The sequence below is a fragment of the Gopherus evgoodei genome, chromosome 2 (assembly GCF_007399415.2).
Source record: "Gopherus evgoodei ecotype Sinaloan lineage chromosome 2, rGopEvg1_v1.p, whole genome shotgun sequence".
NCBI classification, from domain to species: Eukaryota; Metazoa; Chordata; order Testudines; family Testudinidae; genus Gopherus; species Gopherus evgoodei.
The window spans coordinates 258410912-258426260 of record NC_044323.1 but is presented as its reverse complement, the minus strand read 5'-3'; the positions used below and the strand labels follow the sequence as shown (position 1 = coordinate 258426260).

General features: G+C 41.2%; 1 protein-coding gene across 6 annotated transcripts in view; it reads left to right on the top strand.

The window, feature by feature from the left end:
• RNF19A (ring finger protein 19A, RBR E3 ubiquitin protein ligase) overlaps positions 1-14451 on the top strand; it is a 90116-nt gene extending 75665 nt beyond the window's left edge. For all 6 annotated transcript variants that reach the window (XM_030553576.1, XM_030553580.1, XM_030553578.1 and 3 more), the window contains exons 7-11: positions 3714-3828; positions 6768-6929; positions 8425-8638; positions 11608-11751; positions 12211-14451. In XM_030553576.1, the coding sequence (XP_030409436.1) occupies positions 3714-3828; positions 6768-6929; positions 8425-8638; positions 11608-11751; positions 12211-12892 (1317 nt within the window). In that variant the 3' untranslated portion in view covers positions 12893-14451. The remainder of the gene's footprint in view (positions 1-3713; positions 3829-6767; positions 6930-8424; positions 8639-11607; positions 11752-12210) is intronic.
• The last annotated feature ends 898 nt before the right edge of the window (positions 14452-15349 follow it).

Sequence of the window (15349 nt, the reverse complement as noted above, 5' to 3'; positions counted from 1 at the left end):
AGCCGATGCCAACAGGAGATCCCCACGGCTCCTGTCTGAAATCCCTGGGGGAATCCCATCAGCCTGACAAGTGCCGCATTTGCAAGGCTTTTAAGCCTCAAACAAAGAAGGAGCGGGACTTTCATTTAAAATAGCTCCTAATTGAAGCGGCACTTAGCCTGGTGCCTTTGGTACCACGCACAGAACAGATGCCTTCGGTCCGAAGCGCCCCTCCAGCACCGGAGCGATCTGGCACCGGCAAAGAACCCCGGCACCAGCCGTCTCCAGCACTGGTACAGTCGCGGCATCGTTCGCTGTCTGCATGGCCTAAGAAGCAGCATAAACCCCATGCTGCTCCGGCACCGCCCCTGCCGCAATCGGAGCAACAGCCTAGACTGGACTGTCCTGTTAGGATGTCAGCTCCAGTGCCGCAGACTTCAGTACTGTCGATTCCAGCTCCACATAAGCACCAATCTCGATCCCGGTTCAGGTTGCGGTCCCGATCCTGCCGACGGTCCCAGTCCCAGCACCACTCTCCATCACTGCGCTGATCGTTCTTGCGGTGCCATTCCGCTTCACGCACTCCCTCCCGGTACGGTCGGTACCGATCCGGGTCCTGGCGCCGATCCCGGTACCGGTCGCCTCGCAGGCGATCCAGATGCTGCAGATCTTCGTCGAGATCTAAGTCGGCCTCCTGGTGCCATTACGACCATCGGTCCCAGTCTCGATTGCGGTACCACCGAAGATCCCGGCACTGGTCTCCAGCCCCAACCCGTGAGCTGACAGCGCGGGACAGTGCAGAGTCACATGGGCGTTTAGCCCCTCGGCCTTCAAGACACAATTTGTCTTTGTCCCAGGCGAGGAGCGGCTACCACACCCAGGGCCATGACGTAGAGGGTGCTAGTCAAGGCCAATATGATGGTCAAGACCCTGATCAGGGACCACCACAATGGTCCTTCTGGACGCCTTGGACATAACCATCAAGCCCCAGGTGCCCCCTCAGGTGCCTCTCGGTCTGCTCATTCCAACCATCGGATGCCTGAGGTCACTGTCAGCCACCCTCCCCCATTAGATTCAGATGCGGCTGTTATTCCGCCAGTCCAGACCCAGGATCTCACCAGGACCCTCCACAGCCAGAACTTCCCCAGGATCCACTGGTCCCTGGGCTTTCCTCTTGCTCCTCACCTCAAGAGGCAGTAGCAGGCACGTCCTCTTCTGGACCCCCGCGATAGATCTTCGGGCTCACTAAGATCTCCTGCACAGGGTGGCACAGAATATGAACCTGCAGGTGGAGGAGGTGGCAGAAATGGAGGATCCTGTGGTTGACATTTTATCAGCAGATGCACCCACACGTGTCGCCCTGCCTTTCATTAGGACCATCCAGTCCAATGCCGATATGATCTGGCAGTCCCCAGCATCTATTCTTCCTACTGCCAGAGGGGTGGAGAGGAAATATATGGTACCATCCAAGGGATACGAGTATCTCTATGTTCACCCTCACCCTTGTTCTCTGGTGGTACAGTCGGTGAATGAGAGGGAGTGGCATGGCCAGCAAGCGCCCACTCCTAAGTCCAAGTCCTAAGACCCAGCCAAATAGTCATTTGGGATAAAAGCATGCCTGAAAAAATAAGAAAATCTTGTCTGCAAAGCCTGTCCCAGCAAACCCTAATTTTGACAAAATGTTTTAACTGTGTATGGGTGCATCAGACTATACAGATGCATCAGACATTGGTCTGGGTGCAATGCTACTGCAAACAGGAGAATAACAAGAAGCCCCCAATTGCTGCCTTAAGTAAAAAGTTGACCCCAACTATTCTGTGACAGAAAAGGAATGTTATGCTATGGTGTGAGCAGTTAAGCAACTGAAGCCCTACCTTTTGAGCAGAAAGTTCAAGTCTTAAGAGATCGTTCACTATTGATCTGGCTAAACAGAGCTAAAACCTCAAATTCCAAACTTCTACACTGGAGCCTCATACTGTAAAAATTTGATATGGAAATTGTGCAGATAAACCGAAAAGAAAATATGGTGATAGATGCCCTGTCCGGGAAAGAGGGCCCTGACCTACTGCCCATGGGTCATCCAGTGGCTAACCCTCCTGCAGCTTTGTAAGGAGGGGGATGTGACAGTCTGTACCCATATGTTCACTCCTTTTACAAAACTACGATAAATTTTGGACAAAATGTGCCTTGTGAGAGATCATTTGAACACTCCTAATTTGCTGATCATCAGTGTCCTTGTAAAATATGTGTGGCAAAATTGTGTGTCAGGTTAGAAGATTTTACTGTATGAAGTTACTGAGACATATTCCAAGTTTAGAGAAGCCAGCACAAACCAGTTCCTCAAAAACAAAAGGCAAACTGATGCCTCAGCCAAGTATCAACAAAATCAAATAGACTATCACCTATAATATAAATAATAATAATATATGGAGATATGCCTATTTCATAGAACTGGAAGGGACCCCAAAAGGTCATCGAGTCCAGCCCCCTACCTTCACTAGCAGGACCAGGTACTGATTTTGGGTCCCTAAGTGGACCCAAAGTGGCCTCCTCAAGGATTGAACTCTCAACCCTGGGTTTAGCAGGCTAATGCTCCAACCGCTGAGTTATCCCTCCCCCCTAAAGGATAAGAAACTATTTTTTGGCAGGAAAAAGCGTGTGGCCAAGGAATTTACATCTTGGCAAAAAAAAACCCGAACATCTGGAAGTTCCCATCCCATGGAATTTCTGTCTCCTGAACCTAAGCTGGAGATGATGATTTTCTAAGCAATGTTGTCAAGAATGGGGAACAGAAGCCCCAAATAATTTCTCCCTTCATCTCTACTCATGGCATCGACAGCACTTGAAGGATAAAGGAAACGTCATAGGACTTGGGGAGCGTGGAATTTTGTCTGAAAGATTCAGCCAGTAAGACTGCTAGAATGTAGTGAGAGACCTTTGCTTTGAATTCACTTAGCTTGTTAAGTAAGGTATTAGTTGCATTTTACCTTTTTTATTTCAGTGTAACCAATTCTGACTTTTATGCCTCATTACTTGTAATCACTTAAAATCTTTCTGTAGTTAATAAACTTTGCTTTATCTAAACCAGTGTTTGTTTGAACTGAAGAGTTTGGGAAACTTCAGAATGGATAACAACATTGGTGCATATTTTCTATTATGAAATGATGGGGTTTATTTGAGCTTGTATTGTCCAGGAGGGTGTTTGGCAGTACCAGATGCACATTTGGTGGGGAAAGTGTGGGACTGGGAGTTTGCTGGTGTTGCTGCTGCATAATTCATTGGTGGCTAACTATAGTACTCGTAGAGTATAGCTGGGAGTGATTTACAGGCTAGAAGCTGTGTGTGGGCAGGCCAGAAGTGGTTGCTCTCACAGGGAAGCAGTGTAAAAGGCACCCAGGTTGGAGACTTGAGGAGACACAGCTGTTCATCTGTCCGGATTGTACCCTTTGGAATGTCAGACATGGGGATTATAGGACCTTCTAATACTTATGCTTGCTTTTTTTTTAAATGTATACATTAATGTAAAATCACTAAGAAAGATGTATTATTTAATGTCCCTCTTTGAGAGGCTAACTTTTTAAGGAGTATGTAAGGATTTAAATTAATAATGTATAGTCTCTAGCTGAGAGCACACAAGACTGCATAGTAGAACAGTATAGCAGAACAGAGCCAAGACTATTTACATTGGTATGTGCAATGTATCCTGAAACCCTCTTCTTTCTTCTTCCCTCAAGATTCACAATCGATATGAAGGCAAAGACATTTCGAAACACAAACGAAACTTGGCTATTGCAGGTGGTGTAACCTTGTCTGTAATAGTTTCTCCAGTTGTAGCTGCAGTAACTGTGGGTAAGTAAATACCACCACTGCATGAGAGTAGTACTTTGCAACCAAGCATTTGAGAAGACTTTATAGACACTCATTAACAAATCACACTCAGTGAATTAGGAGGTATTAGCTCCATTTTTACAGATGGGGAAATGGAGGGATAAAAATGTTGTGACTTGCTCCAGATTACATTGTGGTCTCTGCTCCAGTGCAATTTAGTGTCTAGACTTTAGAGATGCTGTATCTAAATGAAAAATTGTAAAACACTTCTTTAATCTTATTATTTTCATATTGAAGCTATTCTCAGTTTTTCACCATCACATTTTTTTCTTTAAAAAGAAAATATACCATATATACTTATTCATAAGCCGAATATTTTTCGTAAAAAAAGATGCATCAAAGAGTGGGGCTCGGCTTATAAAGAGGTCTACACCAAAATTTGATGATTTTTAAACTCTATGGAATCATTGAATTGAATATCTAATACATTGTCATTTTGTATACCTGGAGTGTCTGCAGGCATGGAGCCCCTCAGCTCCTTGTGGCTGTGGTTCGCCATCCCCATCCAATGGGAGCTGTGAACCGTGGCCACAGGGAGCTGAGGGGCTCCATGCGTGCAGACACTCCAGGTAAGCAAAACGTCCAGGCCTGCTAGCGGCTTACCCTAACGGGCCAGGAGCCAAGTTTGCCAACCCCTGAAATATAGGGTCGGCTTATGAAAGGGTCATATTATTGCTATTTTTACCTATCCATCTTGGGCGGGGGGGTCAGGTTATAAACGAACGGGCTAATGAACGAGTATATAAGGTAATTTAAAACTGTTTTAAAGAGGTACTCTAAAAATGGCACCATGAGGTTCTTACGTGTGTCAGTGATTCCAGAGCAAGTTTGCTCAATTTGGAATTTTGAAAATGTTTAAATTTTTAAAATAATTCTTTAATATCTGACACTGCAAGCTCAAATTTGGTCTTTGGGAGGCAAATTGGGTTCTTTCCTTCTCTCACATCCTTTCTGTAGGTGTCACTGAGGTTTGCATTGAAGAACAGTAGGGTTGAGCTGGTGCCACCATTAGTACATTCCTGACCCAGAGCTGTGTAGGACAGACACCCCTTACATTCTGTGGGTGCTGGGACCTGGCTGCTGCCTTATTACTCTCCCAGCCCACAGTTTGAGGGAGGGGAAACTGCAGAGAGGAGCCAGCTGGATACACCAGCCAGTAGGAGCAGAAGCAGCCAAAGCAGGAACCTCTGGACAGAACCGTCTCTTGTCACTTCTGTATGGACTTCCTCTGCCTTTTGCTGATAGGCTTTCTGCTCCAACCCTCCCCCTACGTCTGCCACAGTCTCTTCACCCCAGCTTCACTCCATACCTGTCCTCTTACCATCTTCTCCCTCCCTCTGTCCATTTCACTTCTCTTCCCTTCTCTTTCCACCTAGCCTATGCCCCTAGGTAAGCCCACCCAACAAACAAAACAAAACAAAAAATACCATGGAATGCTGTTTGCTGACATCACATTTACTCTGTTTGTATGTTCTACTCCTTCCCCCTATCCTGTACCTGTCTTGTCTGTTTATATTGTAAACTCTTCAGGACAGGAACTCTCTCTATTGTGTTTTGTGCAGTGCCTAGCGCAATGGGGCCCCAGTCTTGATTTGCCCTTAGGCACTACTGTAATAAACATTAATAATGATAATTAATACAGTCAATGGTATCTTTGGCTGTAAAAGGGGAAAAAAGAACCGTGTGTGTCTCAATCCCAGTACAGGTTTGTAGGGCTAGCAGTTAGGAGGGGGAAAAAACGTGTTTTTTTTTTTACATGGGCATCCATTGACCTGGGCTTCACTCATGCGTTACAGCTCTTTATTACTCCTTCACAGAGGTAAGTGCAGGCTTTTTCCCTACTCCTTTTACTTTTGGTTGCCTCTTAGGGCCTTCTGCACCAGGTAATTGGAACCTATTGACCTTGCTTTTAGGGCAGACTGAAGAGCCTCTGAACTGAATCTGTATTGCAGCTGGTTTGCTCCATTTGGGTCAGTTTGGCCTGGCACAGCCTGACATTTTATTACAACTTCACAGGCTTCCATCAGCAAAGCAGAACAACAGTCTAGCGCATAGTGTTAGAGAGCCTGGGCCAAATGATTAGCTCCCACAGCACGTGGGAAATGATGATGATGTGTGTGTGTGTGAGTGCAGCCTAGCCCAGACTGCCTTTTTACTATACTTTTCACTGGCTTTGCTCATCAGTTTTCTCTTTTCATTGGTAAACTGAGATACATAAACCCCACAATGACACTTTCTTAATGGCTGATCTTACCTCCATTGAAGTCAGTAGCAAAGCTTTCTCTGACTTCAGTAGGAGCAGGATCGAGCTTTTAATTACATTGGCAGTAGTAGGCATTTGTGGTTTTAAAGATTTTTGAAATAGTTCCATGCTTTCATGTCAGAAAAGTTTTTTAATCCTTTTTGGCAAAGCTTATTAAATCCAATAAGTGTAATATATATTTGTAGTGGGCATAGCATATATGTCTACTTGTCTTGGTCTCCCATTGTTGGTAGGAGAACCTTTTTGCATGGTGATCCCAAATGGGCAGTGCGCATGCATGTCACGCGCTGGAGTTGGAAGGTTTTCATAGCAGTGCCTATTGATCCACATGCATGCCATGCATCCCCCTTGTGCTTGCAGCCGAGGCTATAATAGGGCATGTGAGTTGACACCATTCCAGTTCCCTCCTCTTTTGCTGTCTGGAACAGTTTCCCAATTTCACTCCACCTTAGTGATTTGCCATCTGTTCTCAAATCTCACCTGAAAACCAAATGTTTTCTTAATTTCTTTCTCCTCTGCTATAGATTTATTATAATTGTGTATTATTAAATAATATAGTTACAAAATCTGGGATAATTTTATAAAAGATGCTGAAGCAAATAATATTGAATGAAAAACTTCATATTTTCCTTTGTAGGTATTGGTGTTCCTATTATGTTGGCTTATGTGTATGGAGTTGTTCCTGTCTCCCTCTGTCGCAGTGGAGGCTGTGGGGTGTCTGCAGGCAATGGAAAGGGTGTCAGGATAGAATTTGATGATGAAAATGATATAAATGTTGGTGGAACAAATGCAGCAGTAGGTAAGAGAATTCAGTATTTTATTTTGTCTGTAAATGTGTTATGTAATAGTTGCCACATTTGAAAGCCTAGGAAACCGAAGATCTTTCTTTGCAGAAGAGCTCCGGTGCAGGTAACAACAATGCAAGTTGCCTCATGCTGCCTTACCTGTGTGCCTAAATTGCATATTAAAGGACCCATCTCCAGCAGTGAGGGTAGTTGTTTCCATGCCATGGAGTGTTTTGTAATACAGTTGGCTGCCTACTGGGACATGGACTGAGCCCACTACACTTATGTCTTATGTTCTGTTCTATATAGGTTGTTAAACAACCCTCATCACTGTAATACCTGAGTGCCTTCTAATAGTGCATGAAGTGAAAAAGATCATCAAAGAGCCATCAGAGGGTTACCGCTTTCTCACTCTTGATCTAAGCTGAATGCAAATGGGTGACTTAGAGGTGAAAAGCATTCTATTGCATTACCATTCCCTTTGTACCATCCGCTCCCTCAGAAATAATAATTTAACAATGAGAGTTCTAGTCAAAACAAGCACATTTTATTTTCTTAGGCCCTGATCGTTGATCTGTGTGAGTGGACACTTGATTGGAGCCTCTTGGTAATCACTGGACACAAGTCCATAGCTTGTGTTAGACCCAGTTGAGAGAGAACAAAGGCTTGTGTCCCTTCTCGAAGAGTTAGTTTCCATAGTGCAAATTCAAAGAAGTGATGCAAAAAGCTCTTCTCACTTGTTCTAATCAAGTGCCGACTTCTGGGTATGTCCTCCCGCAGGCTGAAAGGAGCGAGATAAGATGATTTACTTCATGGATGCGGTCAGTTTTCATCTCTAAGGCTTTGTCTGTACTACCTCTTTTGTCAGTAAAACTTTTGTCAGTCAGGGGTATGAAAAAACACACCCCAACTAACATCAATTTCGCTGACAAAAGTGCTGGTGTGCACAGCGCTATGTCAGCAGGAGAGGCTTTTCTGCCAACATAGCTAATGCTGCTCGTTGAGGGTAGTTTAATTATGCCATCAAAGAGCAGCTACATGGGAAACCTTAAAGAGGTACAGCTGTGCTGCTGTAAGGTCTATAATGTAGACATAGCCTAAGAGGAAAAAACAAATCCTGTCAGATGTCGTTCTGCTGCTTTCTGGAATTTTATAAATCTGTTTTTTAATCAAACAGCAAGACTCCCTGCTGAGAGTTCCTACATGTAAGGTGGCTTCAGGTTACCATTCCTATGTAGCATCAGGTATTTTAAAGCCTTTCAGCTTTCAGCAAATAATCAAATAAATGTGTGGTTTCAGCCACAGCCACTCTGGCAGTCCCAACTGAGAGCCTGTTTTATTTCATACTGTAATCTTCACATGGTGAATAGAGTGTTTTCACAAATTGTCTAGATTCTTTCTCTGGTTCCTTCTGATGTTATTCCAGAAGCAGTTTTCTTATCCACATTTAAGACAGGCTTGAAATTCAAAGGAAATGGAAAGTTTTAACTCTGTTACATTTTTGTCTAGATACCACTTCAGTAGCAGAGGCACGTCATAACCCTAGTATAGGGGAAGGAAGTGTTGGAGGATTGACTGGAAGCCTGAGTGCAAGTGGTAGCCACATGGATAGAATAGGAGCCATTCGGGACAACCTGAGTGAAACTGCTAGCACCATGGCACTAGCTGGAGCTAGTATAACAGGGAGTCTGTCAGGAAGTGCAATGGTCAGTTGTTTTAACAGGTAAGACACACGCTTTCTGCTGTTCTGTATCTAGCTTTAAATCTGAGGGAAGAGTATGTGGGGGAGGGGGAGGAGTGTGACTCGTCTTGATATTCAAATCATTTCATGTTTAAAATAAGCTGGAGTAAAGTTAATTAATTGTAGTTTCTCATAATCTATCTGTAACTATGATGTCACAATTTTAAATATCCTTAATATGTCTGTTCCTTGACAGGTGAGTCCACTGACAATAATTGTTTGCACTAACCCACATTTAAAATACTCAATGAAAAACTTATCAGCATCTGTCTCATTTTATGATGTGTATTTTAAGTATTCTTATTTTGAATGGATAATGTGCACATGCCTAAACTGAGTAACTGCACAGTTGTATTTGTCCTCACCTCATTGTAAGTGCTCTGGGGCCCAGGGACTACTCCTGTTTTCTGTGAAGTACATAGCACATCATGGGACACTATACACTAATGAATAACGAGCACTGTGATGCAATTTATTTTACCAATATTTTATATAGCAAGAATATTTTGCATTAACACTTTGTTCACTTAATCATTTAAATGTTAATATGCAAAGTCTCAGTGGAATCAGAGGGATTTGTATAATATCCATGCTGCAGACAATCTATTGTCAGAGCTATCACTGCTTAACAAAGCATTAATGAACAGCAATACTGAAGATACCTGCCACCTACTCTTCAGAATTAAGTCTCTTTTTTAAAAAGGCAGAAAAACTGAACAGTGGACTTCAGTAAGGAGTAAATGACACCAACACCTTGTTTTAAGTCAAACTAGTTTTAGTGTGTGAATGAAAGGGTGAGATTGAGAAGATTTTTCTGACAGGACTGAATGTGGAAATGGCAGCTATAGTGAACTTCTGTGTTATGTAGCTTACCATCTTGGGTTCTGAAATCACACGTGGATTGTGAAATCTTTGCCTTACACAGGAAGATAAATTCCATATGCTGAAGCAATCCAAGATGCAGTATTATCTTCCAACAATCTAGTTGTTTGTAACCCAGGTTATAAAACAAATTCTTAACGTTTAATCTAATTATTGTTCATTATGGGCCATATTTACACACACCAAAGTCAATAGAAAGTTTCCCAGACTCCAAATATGAAGGGTCAAGGCTTTGCCATTTTTAAGTACTATAATCACCCCAAATATGTAGCATTAATGATATTATAGTGCCCACTCTACCTTCACATACACCTTTCTTTTACAGACATAATCTCCATGTGTCTGTATAAGAAAACAAAAACTTTTCTTTTACTGATAACAATGTGATGCTATTGTATAATCATTGGCTGTTTCACCTTCATACTGGATCCCAGATGCCCTTACCATTATGTCCTCACATCACAGTTACCTTCCTTTTGCCAAGAAGGACTCTGGAGACTTCATCTGAGGCTCAAAATGCCACTATTAACTCCAGAGGAATCACTTCTGAGTAATCTGAAGCACTTAGCTGCTTTGTTGGCCATGCTCCATTCTCCGCCCCAGAGACAGTAGAACGTCTCTTGGGAGAATTGTCAAAACCTAGCAGTGAGGGTGGAGCTCACCTTTGTTTCTTTAAAACCATTTTTTGGTTTAAACAATTCAGATATTCAGGAAATGTTGAATTGGTAAGGACAGGATAGAAATCCGTGTTTTGACACTGTATACATTCTAGAGAGAAAAGGTTTCAAGCAGAGGTACTTGGCCTTGTACGATGATCTTTTCTGTTACAGTGAAGAGAAGTGCTTTTTAGAAAGAAAAAATAACACATCTCTCTCTGCTTCCAGTTCATTGTCAGAATTTATGGGTAGACAATAGTTAAAATCTCAATTGTATGTTTAAACTGATTTTTTTCTTTACATACCTGCTCACACCTGAATTTGGATGGTCTGGTTTCTGTAATTCTCATCCGATGGTTCATACATAATATCACTATCACAGAAAGCATTCCTTGATTGGCAATATCTTCTACTATTGCAGGAGGAACATGGGAAATGTAATGGCTTGAAGTTAGATTTTGGCAGACAGAAATGTTCTTTGCACTTCTTAATTTGTGGTGGTTATCTCTTGGTTACTAGATGATGGAAGTGTCTGCAAAAGGATCGTACCTTAGTCTGGAAGTCTCTCATAATGCTCATTTTTCCTGCTTGGCCTGCAACATTTTCTTTTGGTAGGCAGTTCATTTTTAGTTTACGATGAGTCTCATTTTCCTGAATTGAAGAGACAGCATTTGTGACTGATGGAGCAAAAGAGAAGTGACCATTTCAGTAAATAGGTATCTTTCAGTGTTGGGGAGACACTCATCATCTGTTCTTGATATCACATGGTGGATAACTTTACAAGATGAGATACTGACTCTTAAGCCTGGTATATCAATTATGGTAATTATATTATGAATGGACACAAATCTGACATCAGGAATCATAACATTCAGAAGCCAGTAGGAGAACACTTCAGCCTCTCTGGCCATTCAGTAACAGATTTAAAGGGGACAATTTTGCAACAGAAAAGCTTCAAAAACAGACTCCAACGAGAAACTGCTGAACTTGAATTGATATGCAAACTAGATACGATCAACTTAGGCTTAAATAGAGACTGGGAAAGGCTGAGCCATTACACACATTGAATCTATTTCCCCAAGTTAAGTATCCTCACAGCTTCTTGGCAAACTGTCTTAAATGGGCTGTCTTGATTATCACTACAAAAGTTTTTTTGCTGACAACAGTTCATCTTAATTAGCCTCTTAGAGTTGGTTGGGCAACTCCCACCTTTTCATGTTCTCTGTATGTATATATATGTATATCCTCACTATACGTTCCATTCTAGGCATCCGATGAAGTGGGCTGCAGCCCACAAAAGCTTGTGCTCAAATCAATTTGTTAGTCTCTAAGGTGCCACAATTCTCCTGTTCTTTTTGCGAATATTATGAAGGTAACTTTTGAAATTTTCTTATTTGTTTAAATCTCTCTAAGGCTGGAAGTTCAAGCAGATGTGCAGAAAGAACGATACAGTCTGAGTGGAGAATCTGGCACAGTTAGCTTGGGAACAGTTAGTGACAATGCCAGTACCAAAGCAATGGCAGGATCCATTCTGAATTCCTATATCCCATTAGACAGGTAAGAACAATATGATGAAAACAGAAGACTCATGAATCTAGTTGATAAAGGATATTGCCAGTGTACTAGGCCAAATGACTTATCTTGATAAGGGATTCCATCTACAAGATTTACCTTCAGAATTATGCATATATATGCATCTTACACACCACAGTTTACAATATGCAAGTGTTGGTTGCTGCCAAGCTAATGATAAATAATTGGGTGACTAAGTTTCCAATGGGAATACTGTCATGGTAGCACAGTAAATAGTTTTATCCCAGATTTCGTTTCCTTTTAATTCATTTTGATTTTAAAAAAAAACCTTTAAAATGTATAAAATGATTTGTTTAACCTTGAATATTGCGATTTCTTGTCATATACATAGAAAACAGGCAAGGGCATGTTTTGCTTTGAGGATGAAATTGTTTGTAAGTTGTCTTAAAGATGGATGCTTTGACCATTTATTTCATTTTCTAGGGAAGGCAATAGTATGGAAGTGCAAGTTGATATTGAATCGAAGCCAGCTAAATTCAGACACAATAGTGGAAGCAGTAGTGTTGATGATGGCAGTGCTCCAGGTCGCAGTAATGCTGGTTGTTCATCGGCCTGCTTGCCAGAAAGTAAATCTAGTGCCACCAAGTGGTCCAAAGAAACGACAGCAGGAAAAAAATGTAAAGGTAAACTGAGAAAAAAGAGTAGCATGAAGATAAATGAGACCAGAGAGGACATGGATGCTCAGTTGTTGGAGCAACAAAGCACAAACTCCAGTGAATTTGACTCTCCCTCTCTAAGTGACAGTATCCCATCTGTAGCAGATTCCCACTCAAGTCATTTTTCTGAGTTTAGTTGCTCTGATATGGAAAGTATGAAAACTTCATGTAGCCATGGTTCCAATGATTATCATTCTCGCTTTACTACAGTTAGTGTCCTCCCTGAGGTAGAAAATGACCGTTTGGAAAACTCTCCACACCAGAGTGCAATTCCTGTGCTTGCCCCAAGCACTGAAGTTCCACAGCTGAGTTATATTGCTGAAGAATGTGTTAATAATGGAACTTCAACTAATGTAGGTGTAGGTCTTGGCGAAACACTGAAAGAAACAAATAACAACCTTTCACAGCATGCTGTGGAATTAAACACTGCAATTCAGACTGAAATTTAGACCTACAAGTGCTGCAAAAATAGATTTACCACTAAAGAACCCTGTCTGAAAGCTGGTTGAACTACATGTGACTTCTGTAAGTTTCAAGTGGCCAGCAGAAGCAAGGTTTTGATGCAATTACATTTTATATATGCCTGTCTAGTAAGGCAGAATGCGTCATGTGGATCTTGTTACAGACCTGTATGAAGTATATGAAGGCTTTAACAAAGTGCATTACAACAGGACAATATGATCTTGTTTTGTATTGTTGCCACAACTTTGCTTGAAAGTATATACTTTGTGTAGTCAGATAAACAATTGGCTCATTCATAATATGTTAAATGCTAAATTGAATAATCTGTCCTATACTGTTCACTTGAAAAATGTGGGGCTTGGGATAAGTGGGTGATAGATCAGCAGTAGTAACTAATGAAACCATTCTAGGGTGAACGCTAGTTAGGGGAAATGAGTGTCACAGAGACCTGAGTGGTGATAAATCTTTGTCAGTAATAAATCTTTGTACTGACCATTTTGCCTCATAACTGGACACAAATTTCAAATGTTTGCATTTAGAATGAATCACACATTTAGAGCTGGGTGCAGCCTGTTTCAGAAGTGCTTGTATACTTGTACACCTTGAGCAAGGTTATGGCATTTTGCATAATTCTGAAATAAAGAAAATTGGAACTTAATATGTGGTAGAAAGGTGACATTTCCTTATGAAGAACAGTCCAGATAATTCAATTATATATGCATCAGATATGGCTACATATACTGTATAAAAACTGTAAAGTAAGAATCCATTGATTTATAAACATTGCAGAGAAGCAGATACAGTCACCTTTCATTAATGGAAGAACAGTGCCCCTTTGATTCTTGGTGCCTTTGGATAGACTGGGTTTTAAGTGCCTGGTCGTTTGAGGATTTTACTGTAATGTTTTCCAGAATGTCCTCTTTGGTCACCTTGGACTATAAGGAAAACTTTATAGAAAATAAAATGACTGTGGTAGATAATGTGTATAATAATAATGAAGTATTAGCCTACCAAAGACTCACTCAGGCTTTAGTGGATAACTCTTACATGACATCTGTTTGCAAAACGCATGAACATCTTCAGTCACAGAATTAAAGCACAGTGCAGAGCTTGCACAAGTACAAAAGATGGGTTCCAAAGCTGACTGGCTTTTCTTTTTTCATTTGCTTATGGAAGATACACAACTAAACACAAGCTGAAGTTGGCAAAAGCGCCTGCACTATTACAATTTTTGTTGCATAATTCATTAAACTGAAAAAAAAATTGTGGCTATCAGAACAACAGTTAACAATGTTCTGTCTTGTGTTCTTGGGAAGTATTGCCATTATGGTGCTACCAAAAGTTTGGTATGGTAAAAAGAAAAATGCCATGGGCTGCAGTCCTCTTCCATGACTTATCCCCACCGACTTCATTAACATGCTTAGAACACTAGTGCCAGTTCTGTTGTTTGGTAATGCTTGTTATGGTATTTGTATATTTGCAATTCAATTTTGCTCAATAATATGCGTGTAAACTGCATACCTGAAATAAATGTCTACATAATGACTTTTCAGTTGTCCTTTGTTTAGTGCACAAGTGGCCTTATAAGAATGTGACTGTTCATTGAGGCTCTTTTCTACAAGGAGTGGTGCACTCTCCTTTCCCATTGCCTTTGTTCATACTCATTTTTTTAGGTATAGCTTTGATGGGAGTTGAAGGTTTCTGGCACCCAAAGTATTTTTTCATACTATTGCAAGGTGGCCTTGCTTTTTTCTTCTTCTTACCTGCCAAAGTAGTGACCTGCATTGCCACTTCAGTAGGCAGGAAAGTAAATTTACTCAGAGGACAGAAATATAATAGCATACGTTCCTGTCAAACAATTTTTCCAACATACACAAATGGGCCGACAGCTAGCCATTCTGATTGCTGATCACTTACCATTTTTCCCTTAGAAAATTAAACAACACATGCTCCTTCCTCGTCCACTTGAAACAAAACCCTATCAGCCACTCAGAAAGCAGTTTGTTGAAGTTTGCTGTACTTATGATGATGTTTATGGATAACCAGGTTTCCGATTGGCTGATGAGCACATTCATTAGGTCTTTTCCCGTAGTCTGTTGGAATACAGATGGTCAATGATATAGTGAGAAACTGAAACTGTATTGTCATCCAACAAAGGGAATAAATGTGTCCATCCCATTCCCAAACTATACATTAGCAGTAACTTTCTTCAAGGGATTCTGGTAATAACAACAAACCACAAGAGTTAGTTATAACAATGATGTTCTCACCAAAGTAATTGGAAGTAAATTGTCTTTTATACTTGTAGATTATATTAAATAAAATGGTTAACTTTATTTTTCTATATCTGTTCTATATTATTGGTCTTGTCCCTCTTCTTTTTCTTTCATTACTGCTTTTATTTGTGCCTCATTTTGAGTGAGTTTAAAACTAAGTACATTGGT